This window comes from Zalophus californianus, chromosome 8, assembly GCF_009762305.2.
Source record: "Zalophus californianus isolate mZalCal1 chromosome 8, mZalCal1.pri.v2, whole genome shotgun sequence".
In the NCBI taxonomy this organism is placed as follows: domain Eukaryota; kingdom Metazoa; phylum Chordata; class Mammalia; order Carnivora; family Otariidae; genus Zalophus; species Zalophus californianus.
This window is the reverse complement of record NC_045602.1, coordinates 91,219,640-91,231,148: the sequence shown is the minus strand read 5'-3', so window position 1 is coordinate 91,231,148 and position 11,509 is coordinate 91,219,640. Positions and strand designations below refer to the sequence as shown.

Genomic DNA, 11,509 nt, shown 5'->3' with positions numbered 1-11,509 from the left:
GGTATGGTATCATTCAGTGGAAGCCCTCCAAGCAGGTCTTGTACAGGAGATAGAAGGGTGTTCCCCAGGGCACAGTACTAATGGTGAAGAAGCAGTTGATAGTCTGAGGGGACTAGCACAGGGATGGAGGGTGGCTGGAGAGTAGTGGGAAACAATCCAACTCTGAACACAGCACATATCCCAACCACCCATCCTGGGCTAAGCACCTGGGGATGCAGGCTGTGGCCCTCAGGTGCAGCCCCACCTGAATCCTCCTTGTTTTGGACCTGGGACCTTGTCCTGACCTCAGGGGCTTCTGTGCCAATTCCTCATCCTTAGCCCTGTGGTTTCCAGGGCAACACTTAAGCTGACCCAGTGTGACCCATGCCCTAGTACAGCATTGGGGTGCTTTCTCCCATGGGGTGCTATCTCACTCAGAGGAACCCCTCACCCTAGGCGGAGTGGCCCAGAGTTGGGGTTCACCTTGACCTTTTTCCCTGGAGCAACAGCTTATAAATCAGTGGGACCCAGGTCAGGGCATGAGAGGGAGGGCAGTGGGCTGCTCCTCAACCCTTATAACCTCAGACCCTCAACAGAGCCAACAAAACCTCAAAAGAGCCACAGGGGCAAAGGTGATGTTGTCCACCCCAACATGCTCCTTCTCCTTAATGCCAGGAAGAGAGGTGGATAAAGCTCAGAGAAGGGGCATCCTGTCTCAGCCTCAGGAGACCTGGACCCTCATGGCCAGGAGCAATCTGATACTGGTATGGCCTGGGGGCCAGGCAGTTGGAATGAGGTGAGTGGGCAGAGTTAGTTCCCAGATTGACCAGGGGCTACAATGCATCCTGAGGATGGCCTGTCCCTATCTGGCTGGGCTCCTACTGCAGCACCAGCAGTGAGCAAGTTAGGGCCTGCAGTTCCCTCACTCGTCTGTGTCCCTAGGAATGGCACTGTCATCTGCTTCACCTCCATGTCTGTCCCAAGCTGCATCCTCAGCTCTGTGACCTGAGGGATCTGCTGTGTGTCTTACATTGTTCAGCTCTGAGCTTTCTTGAAAGGGACAGTTGTCAATGTCTTCATCAAATTTCCCATGTTCGGTTCTGCGAAGCTCCAGCTCCATGGAGAACGCCAGGTCGTCTTCTATCTGTGGTACATGGAGACATTACAGTGGGAACACCTGTCTTGGTTCCATTAAGAGCTGCTAGTGTAGATCCATGCAGTGTAGGGAGAGTCCCAAACACTCCTCCCCATAGGGAGCTGGACCTGGAACAGCTTGCTGGGGGTAAAGCCAAGCTTGGGGAATTCAAGCAAAGAGGCCCTCATTTGCTGTGAGACCCAGGGTAGATGCAGGCCTGGGCACACATCATTCATACATCACACCCTAAAGCCCCAAGTCCACAAGTGCCCCAGGGAGACCCAGCCTGACTTCCAGCATGCTTCTGAAGCTACAACAGCACTCCCCAGGGTTAGGTGCTGAGTGCTTAGGAAGGTATTTGCTCTGCAAAATTTTGCTGAGTAATGTCAGCCCCAGAGTGGGAGACTCTTCTATAGCCCCATTGTGACACCTTTCACCTGCCTGAGAACAGGAAGATGCCCTGCAGTGCTGCTGGAACACTCACATGTGCACACATGCACACAAACAATGATACCTCTTGTCCTACTACAAAGTGCCTTCTAAAATTTTTTGTACTCTTCTCCACTCCATTCTACTTCATTCCATCCATACCCCTACTCCACTCTCCACTACTCCACCCTAAACTCAGTGTGAGTGCATATCTAGGGAGCCCAGAGCAAAGGTCCAGCCTGAGAGAGCTTAGGCAGCAGAACCAGATGGGACCTGGCCCAGCAGTGTTCACAGAGGCTGGAGTTCCATGCAGGGTGGAGCTCCCACTGTCCTTTCCTCAGGCTCTCAGGGCAGAGGTCCAAAGGCAGAGAGGAATGCCCTGGGCCCCCAACACAAGCACACTCACACATACATACTAGGACATACATACACACACTCAAACACACACATACACATGCTCACTGACACACTCACACTCACACCCACACCTACACACACAGACACATTCGCATTAACACATAAAACATGTGTGCTTACACATGTGCTCACACTTTCACAATACTATACATGCTCACTGACACACATATTCACCTACACCCACACCCACTCACAGACACACACTCACTCAAAACCTCATACTTACAATATACACTCTCACACTCACTGATACACTCAAACACACTCATACACACACTCATTCATGGACATATACCCACTCATAACTACTCATACTCACCTTTACACACACACCTACACACACACACACACACACACACACACTTACACACACCTACCTATACACACATGACTAGACCCGCTCCTGATGTAGCCCATGTGAAAACAGCATTCCTGGTTGCATTCTGTAGACACTCCCATTACAAGGACAATGCTCTGGAAAGAGTGTAGAGTAACATTTATTCCCTTAGGTGGAGACTGTAGGGAGGATACCAGAGAAGAAGCTCTGCTCCGGATGAGGAAGAATCCTCACTCCCCGCATTCTCAAGCCACCTCTCTCTATGTCTGTTCCTCTGTTTGCTAATGATCTTTTTGTATTTGTTTTCTTAGAATATTTCCCCAGCTGATCTCTTCTTTAGGCCTTTTCTTACTCAGGATCTTTATCACCTCATAGTCCAGATTTTGAAGTATTAGTCATTAAATAATGTCATAAAATGATGAAGATTGAAAATATGTCCTACATGTGAATGGACCCTGACTAAGGTGTTTAATTTCCAAATTATTTCTTTTATAAAACTAACACTAACTGGACAGTTGTATTTTCACTGTATTTTATGGACTTCAGATGGTGAACAAGATCCCTGGCCTTGACTATAGCAAGTGCAGGTCATTATGTCAAAAAATGTGGTTACCTACCTGCTCCTTCCAGGAATTCAGGATGCGCACCAATCTGTAGGCCTTCATATCCTTGCTCTGCAGGTTGAATATGTGTAAGGCATATTCCACAGTGGCAGGGAAATGACTTTCCGTGTCACTGTCTTTCTCCTCTTGGGAATTGCATCTGTGAGTAACCAGGAGCTGGAAACCTAAGAGAAGCAGGAGCATGGCCCAGGGCAGGGCCCACCTGCACTGCCAATGTGTCATGATTGCAGGGGTCTGGGCACACACGGCCTTTGCCCTTCCCAGTTCAGGCTCCTACCCAAGTATCCCTTGGGCATTGTTCCAATTCACTGGCTCCAAAATAACTCTTGAGTCCAGGCCTCCTCTCTGTTATTACACTCTGTTCCTTCAATCTGTTACTCTGCCTTCTCCATCCAAATCTGCAAAATGTGCCTGCACTCCAAGGGAGAGGACCAGTCCCAGGCAGTGTGGGTTGGTAAGAACCAGCAATGTGTGGGAGGGGTCCCCTGTAGCTGAGTCCCAGCCACAACCCCTCCATGACCGCCCCACTGGTGAGATATATCATTTGGAGGCCCCAGTATCAGAGGCTAAAACAAGGACACAAGACTAAGAGGTAGAAGTGGAAAGTGACTCCAGGACACAACAGTAGGGTGAGGGCCACTGAGATAAGAACAGAGCTGAAAAGGATGAATTGCCAAGAGTCAGCCTTGTGGGACATGGAAAGCAACCTCCCTAGAGAAAATGCATATGCATCAGAAGGACCAGAGGTTTTGAAGACTTGACAGGTCCAGGTGACTCTGTCCCTCTTGGGTCGCAGCCCCCTTGAGTAGTGGAGCGGACTAGTTCACTGACTCTTGGGATGATATCATGTTAGGAGAGTACAGGGGTGGGAGCCCAGGGTTGGGAGGGGGACTGTCCAGTGATGCACACAGGGACCTATCTCAGCTGCCTAAAGTCCCTGCCTTGTGTGGGAGCCTCAGTATTATCCTCCCACATTCCTGAAGAAAATAAGAATACCTCCATTACATAGAAACATATATGGCAGCATAAAGCTATAGGATAATTTTGAAGGGGGAAAATAACACCAAGTGACCTGTTTCAAGGCTAGAGGGGCTTCCAGGATGGGTGAACAGGTACAGAGCATTTTTGGAAAGGGGAGTGATTGAGATTGGGACTTATCAGAAGATAAAGCAATTGTTTAGTGTCTGGAGAAGCCAATGTAGAGAGAATCATCATAAATTTAAGAATTGAAAACAATTTTTAAGAACATTTACATTGGACATTTATACAATGTGAATTCAAAATTCTTAAGTGAAACAATATAGAAGAAGCAATTTAATACCTGGAAACTTTGCTTACAAAGAAGGAATAATCAGGCACAAAAATAAATACATAGAAAAGAAATACACAATACAACACTTATCACAATAACTGAAAATAGAAAAACATGAATCAATCAATTCTTGGGCATTGATTAAGGGTGACAATGAGTTTTGAGAGGCCCCATTCCTGGGAAGGACACCAGCTCTGAGGACCTTTGTGCAGTGAGGACAGGCTGTCAGCTTCAAAGCAGCCTTCTCTCTGTCTATAGGGCCATCTGGTCACTGATGCCTGGGGGTCTGCAAACCCTACACCAGGCATGGAGTTCTGACCCCTTCCCTGATCCAGTGTGACCCCCACACACCATCCCCAGCCCCAGACCTTGCCTTACACTTGAGTGACTTCTCCTGGTGATTTAGCTGCATCCCCCACCCCCACCTTCAGGGACTCACTCTGAACTGTGCTCCTCAACATGTGGTCCAGAGACTAGGACCATCAGCATCCCCTGGGAGCAGGTGAAGTCCCTGGGAGGAGGTGAAGATGCAAACTTTCCAGGCCTGCCTGACTGACTGGGTCAGAATTCTGGCTGGGGAAAGGCCCAAGGCTCTGGGTGTCCACAGGCCTTTCAGGGCATTCTGGTCCCCCTGAGTTCACAAGTAGTGGCAGACAAATGCTGAAGCCTTTCACAAGCACAGAGCTGAAGCCTCGTTTGGAAAGATGTGCTCTTTAGTCCTTCCAGAGCCCCATCTGCTGCTCTAGATGGAGGCTGTGAGGGCCCCTCTCTAGAACCCAGACTCTGCACACAGGAATTGTGTCCACTGAGCCTTGAGGACCTTCACCACGAGAGGGCACTGATGCTCACCTAATGGTCACAACTCAGCCATCCCTGGGAGCTCACTGGCTTTGTTCTGTGTCTGTTTCTCCCTCACTCCACCCTCCCTCTTCTAGAACAAACTCCTACAAAGGGATCTATAGGCCCAGTGTGTGTCAAGGCTCACCCCTGCTGCAACACCTTTGGAGAGCATGTGCTTACATCATCCAGCCAGGCCCCAGGCTGAGCACATGGCAGCACATCCAGGGGCCAAGAAGTGCGAAGGGAGATGCAATGAGCTCAGCTGGAAGCTTCTGGTTCCAGGACCCTGAATTCTCCTGGCCTGGCATCAGCCCAGGAACCAGTGAGCCTTCTCTGCTCTACTACTCAAGGTGGGGGGGGGGGGAGCTGAGGGGGACACGGACACTTGTAGTCATCAAGGCCTCAGTGCTTCTTTCTTCCAAAGAAACCCATTTTCTCTGTGCAGGTTGCCTCTGTCTCCCCCAGATTTGGCTCTTGATCACTTGTCCTTTTTGGCTCTGTCCTTATCTCAGTGGCCCTCTCCCTACTGCTATGTCCTGGGGTCACCTTCCACTTCCACCTCTTGCTCTTGTGTCCTTGTTTCAGCCTCTGATTCTGGGGCATCCAAATAATATCTCTGCCCAGCGAGGAGCTGAGAGGGATGTTGTGGCAGGGACTCAGCTACAGGGGACCCCTCCCTCCCATTGCTGGTTCTTTCCAACCCACCCTGCCTGGGCTTGTTCCTGTCTCTGGATAGGAGGCAATTATGCAGCTTGGAATGGGGAGGCAGGGTGACGTGTGGGAAGGGAGTATGATAGCAGGGAGGATATCCAGAGGAGGAGTGGTTCTGAAGCTATTATACTGGACCAATGCCCAGGGAGGCTCAGGTAGGAGCCTGAGCTGGGAAGGCAAAGACCATGGGTGCCCAGATTCCTGCAACCATGCTGCACTGGCAGTTCAGGTGGGCTCTGCCCTGGGCCTTGCTCCTGCTACTACTAAGTTCCCAACTCCTGGTGACTTACAGCTGGAGTTCCCAGGAGAAGGGGGACAGTGATGAGCAAAGGGACATAGAACATCACTTCCCTGCCACTGTGGAGTATGCCTTACACATATTCAACCTACAGAGCAATGACACGAAGGCCTACAGGCTGGTGCGCATCCTGAATTCCTGGAAGGAACAGGTAGGTGACCACATCTTCCTGCCTGATGACCTGCACTTGCTATAAAGTCAGGGTTGTGGGAGGAGGGGTCTTATTGAGGGATCTTGTTCACCATCTGAAGTCCATAAAACAGGGAAAGTACAACCTGTCCAGTTAGATTCAGTTTTATAAAATAAAAAATTTGGAAATTTAAATACCTCGGACAACATCTACTCTCATATAAGGTATATTTTCAATCTTCATCATTTTATAACATTAATGATGAATGACCTCAAAATATAAACTATGAGGTGATAAAAATCCTAGCTAAGGAAAAGATCCACAGATGAGATCCGTTAAGGGAATATTCTAAGGAACAAATACAAGGAGATGATTAGAAAACAGAGAGCAGACACTGAGAGAGAGGGAGGGAGAAGGGCTTGAGGATCAGGGGAGTAAGGATTCTCCCTCATCCAGAGCAGCCTCTGTGACTTCAGGGCCTCTTCTCTGGGCTCCTCCCTGTGGTCTCCACCTACGGGGATGGGTGCTATTCTATTCTCTCCCCAGACCATGGTTCTCAATATCCTAGAGCATTGTGCTTATAATGGAGTGTCTACAGAATGCAGCCACGAGTGCTGTTTTCACGTGGGCTGCATCAGGAGCATATACGGCCATGTGTGTTTGGGGGGGTGAGAGGGTTTAGGTATGATTGTGTCAATGAGTATGTGTGCATATGTGAAAGTGTGAGTTGAGTGAGTGTGTCTCTTTGTGTGTGTTTGTATGTACATGTGGATGTGAGTGAGTGTGTGTTAGTGGGTGAGTGAGGTTGTGTTAGTATGTGTGCAAGTGTGAGTGTGTAGGCGTGAGTGTGTGAAAGTGTATATGTGTGTCTGAGTGTATGTCTGTGAGTGTGTGTGCATGTGTGCACGTGTTAGGGCCTGGGCCATTCCTTTCTCTCCCTCTGGACCTCTGCTCCGAGACCCTGAGGGAAGGGCAGTGGGAGCTCCACCCTGCAGAGAGCTCCAGCCTCTGTGAACACTGCTGGGTCATATCCCTGCTGGTTCTGCTGCCTAAGCTCTCTCTGAGTTCTGCTCTGGGCTCCTAGATCTGCACTCACACTGAGTTAGGGTGTGGGGAGTAATGAAGGGTGGAGTGGGGGATATGGGTTGGAATAAAGTAGACAGAGTGGAGAAGAGTATAGAAAATTCCAGCTGCACTTTGTAATAGGACAAGAGGTATCCAGAAGCCATAGTTGGCATGTGTGTGTGTGTGTGTGTGTGTGTGTGTGTGTGTGTGTGTGTGTGTGCGCTCATGTGCTCAGTGTTCCAGCAACATGCAGGACATTTTCCTGTTCTCGGGCAGGTGAAAGGTGTACCAGTGGAGTCATAAATGAATCTCCTACTCTGGGGCTGACATTACTCAGCAAAACTCTTGCAGAGCCAACACCTTCCCAGGCACTTGGCACCTGTCTCCTGAGAATGTGTTGTAGCTTCAGAAGCATGATGGAAGTCAGGCTGGGTTTCCCTCATGTATCTGGGGACATGATGCTGCAAGGTGTGATATATGACTGGTGTGTGACTCAGCCGATATCTATCTCTGGCCTCAACAACCACCTCAGGCCTCTTTGCTCTGAATTCCCCAAGCTTGGCTTTACCCCCAGCAAGCTGACCAAGGCCCAGAGGCAGCTCCCTGTGTGGAGGAGTGTTTGGGGCTCTCCCCACACTGCATGGGTCTAAACTAGTACTTGTTCAAGCGAACCAAGAGGTGGGTTGAGACTGTAACATCTCCATGTACCACAGATAGAAGACATCCTGACATTCTCCATGGAGATAAAGCTTTGCAGAACTGAATGTGGGAATTTGATGAAGACATTGACAACTGTCCCTTTCAAGAAAGCCCAGAGCTGAACAATGTAAGACACACAGCAGATCCCTTGGGTCACACAGCTGAGGATGCAGCTTGGGACAGATGTGGAGGTGAAGCAGATGACAGTGCCATTCCTAGGGACACAGATGAGTGGGGGAGCTGTAGGCACTGCCATGTCCACTGCTGGTGCTGCAGTAGGAGCCCAACTGGGCCAGCCAGCCCCAAGTTCCCCTTGTAGGCTCCTGGCAAATCTGGGAACCAAGTCTGCCCACTCACCCCATTCTAGCTGCCTGTGCCCTGGGCCACACTGGTATCAGATTGCTCCTGGCCATGAGGGTCCAGGTCTCCTGGGGCTGAGACAGGATTCTCTTCTCTGAGCTTTATCCACTTCCCTTCCTGACCTCTAGGAATAGGAGCATGTTAAGGTGGCCTACAGCACCTTTGCCTCACTGACTATTTTGGAGTTCCCCTTGGTTCTGTCAACAGTCTGAAGGGGTGGAGGTTAAGGAAGGGCTTACTGCCCTTTCTCCTATGTCCTGACCTGGGTCCCAGTGAACTACCAGCTCCTGGTACAAGGGAAAATGTCAATGTGAACCCTAGCTCTGGGGCAAGCCCACCTTGACCAGAGGCTCCTCTGAATTAGCACTCACTGGTAAAGAGCACCCCAATGCTGCACTAGGGGCATGGGTCACATTGAGTCAACCTGAGTGTTCCCCTGGAGCCAAGGTAAGGAGTATAACACAGGTGCCCCTGAGTTCAGGACAAGGTCCTAGGTCCAGAATATGAAGACCTTGGATGGGGGTACATCAGAGGACCACAGCCTGCAACCCTAGCTGCTCACCTTGGGGTGGGTGGTTGGGATGTGTGCCGTATTTAAAGCTGGAGCCACTGCTTTCCAGTATTCTCTACCCACCTTCCATTCTTGTGCTTGTTCCCTCAGACCATCACCTGCTTCTTCACCATCAGCACTGAGCCCTGGAGAACAAAGTTTGAACTCCTGAACAAGACCTGCTTGGAGCGCTTCCTTTGATTGAGGCCATCCCCACCTGGCCTCTAGCTGTTCTTCTTCTGGACACCAGCATTTCTATGTAGGTGACAATACCAGGTTGTTCTCTTGCAAGTGTCTGGGTCTCACTTCCAGGCATTGTGGAGATTCCTCACTGTCCAATTTTTTCATGTAGAATATATCATTAAATATCTGCATTTCAAGAAGCTTTGTGTGGCATGGTTCCAGAGGGGCTGTACAGGTGAAGGACTGATCCCAGCACAGCAGTAGGGTGGACCCATGGTGGTGGGTTCTCTTCCCTCTTGGACCTCTGGAGCCAGTCCAGGTGTCACAGCCTGGAAGCACAAGGTACTTCTGAGCCGCTGTCTTGCGGCTCATGAGGAATCACTTTTGTCCCCAAAGGTGCAATGCCCATGACCTGGCAGAGAACCCAAACTGCAAGGTGGACCCAGACAGGCCCTCAGGCCCTCAGGACACATGAGGCCCCCATCTCTGGGTCTTGGGGGCTTGCTCACATCCATTCCGTGGTCCACACAGCTGTGAGGATGTGGGAGCATCTGTAGCCTCCACCCACAGAGTGGTCCAGCCACCACCAACAGCAGCAAGTCCTTGAGCCTCAGAAATGTTCCATTAGTGTCTCCCCACCTTTGCACAAGGAAGCTGCATTTTCTTGAATTCCCAGGAGACCCATGGACACTTACCATTTGAAAGGCACTGCTCTCCCAGATGCTATGAGACTCAGCCTGAATCCCCTAAAAGAGGATTGGCAAACTTTTTCTGTACATAAAGTGAAACTGTTTTGGCCTTTGTGGGCTATATGGCGTTGTTCTCAGATCCCCAACTTTGCTTTGAAAGTTCCATAAACAATGTAAACCCAAATATGAGTGTTGTGTTCTAGTAAGACTATTTACAAAAATAAGCAGGGTCTGCATTTGGTCTTGGAGCTGTGGCTCCCCTCCCACAACTAGCTGTCCCTCCAGTGCTCATACAGGTGGACTACCCAGTACCTGACACTCTCCACTTCACTGAAAGGTCCTATTCTCCTCTAAGTTCTACTCAGGGCTTTCTCTGTACAAGTGGTACCCCATCTGCAGAGTAGGCACACCTCAGTGGGGAAAGGTAGGCCCAAGGACAACACTCCATCCCCACATAGAGCTGCACCAGGAAAAGGCTTAGAGTTCCATCACCACAGATGCAGGTCAGAGACAAGATCCACAGGGTTCTCACATAGTCCAGCAGGACAGTGACCCATAACAACAGCCATGTTGACTGTCTCCCTTCTTTGCTTCCCTTCCCCTCAGTGCGCCCCCTGTGATCATTTCCCAAATGAACTACCTGTACCTTCCAGTCCACATATAAGGGTCTCCCTGGGGACTCGCAGTACACATGTTGTATTAGATATCTTCAGGGTTCATCCTCTTTAGAGACCTGGATGGGCTTCCCAGGAATGTATGATCTCCCAGGCAGAGCCATGGGGAAAGCCTGACAGTGGGCTTCCTTGCTGCCAGCTGAACATCACTCAGAATGGACACAACTGTGTTCTTCTCCCACAGCCTTCCCGTCTGGTTGCAAACTTTAGTACATTTTTCTTGAAGACTCTCCCACCAACCAACCTCCTGTCTACCCCACACTGGACTGTCCTGAGTCAAGCCTCAATCTGCAGAAGAAGCATAAAGGGGGCTCTTTACCCACTGTGATCCCCATGTATTTTCCATAGCCACTGCACTAATTCTACTCAAGTCCTATCAGGTAGCTCCAGGAGACAGTCTCTTGTGTGTTCAGAGCCCACAAAGCAGGCATCAAGTCATGGCTCCTGGCAGAGACTTGCTAAATCCTGCTTCAGACCACACTTGTGGGGCTTTGTTAATAGTTCTCCCCACCCCCCAGAGACTCTGGCTCCAGGGCCTGACAGTGAGTCCATGCTCCAGGTGCTCCAACTTTGTAACAGATGTAGGATTGAGGATCATGTACTGTGGGGAAACCTTTCCTCTCTTACCGTGTCCACCTCTGCCTGGCTCCGGAGACCCCGCCCACTTCTCCTCTTTTCAGAGTAGGTTTGTTGAGTAAGTCTAAGCTGCCTTCTTGGGATCAGGAGAGGAAAGAAATCCTAGTATCCAGGGAAGGGGACCCAGGCCAGGGCTGTGGAGTGAGCTTGAGAAAGCACTGGGAATGGGCTGCCTGGAGCCATCCTGCCTCAGTGAGCAGGGCTGGCAGGTAGAGCCAGATGTCTGCAGCCTTCAAGGCTCTGGTCGAAGGATGAGTGTGGCCATGGCAGAAGCCCTGTTCAGGCTCACAATACTCCTCATGTTTGAGCACACCCTCTCTCCCTAGGCATCAGACCACGGGGAGAGAACACAGGTGGGATTCACCCATCGGAGGTGAGGACAGGGTCAAGTTTAGAGGGACCCAGGCTCCCACTCTCTGGCTGACCCTCTCTACCCTAGGCG

At 50.4% G+C, this 11,509-nt stretch overlaps 2 protein-coding genes across 2 annotated transcripts; one reads left to right on the top strand and one right to left on the bottom strand.

The window, feature by feature from the left end:
- Positions 1 to 13: 13 nt before the first annotated feature.
- On the bottom strand, positions 14 to 4,693 carry LOC113938530 (cystatin-9-like). The gene is made up of 4 exons (XM_035729024.1): positions 4,658 to 4,693; positions 2,915 to 3,193; positions 1,010 to 1,123; positions 14 to 103 (listed from the first exon to the last, which is right to left on the bottom strand). The coding sequence occupies exons 1-4, from the start codon at positions 4,691 to 4,693 to the stop codon at positions 14 to 16; spliced, it is 519 nt and encodes a 172-aa protein (XP_035584917.1).
- A 1,195-nt stretch (positions 4,694 to 5,888) lies between these two features.
- Positions 5,889 to 9,919, top strand: LOC113937671 (cystatin-9-like). Its single transcript, XM_027622352.2, is given in 4 exon segments — positions 5,889 to 6,232; positions 7,990 to 8,044; positions 8,047 to 8,102; positions 8,997 to 9,919. Coding segments are annotated over 4 exon segments (465 nt in total). The 5' UTR covers positions 5,889 to 5,968; the 3' UTR covers positions 9,087 to 9,919.
- Positions 9,920 to 11,509: the final 1,590 nt, after the last annotated feature.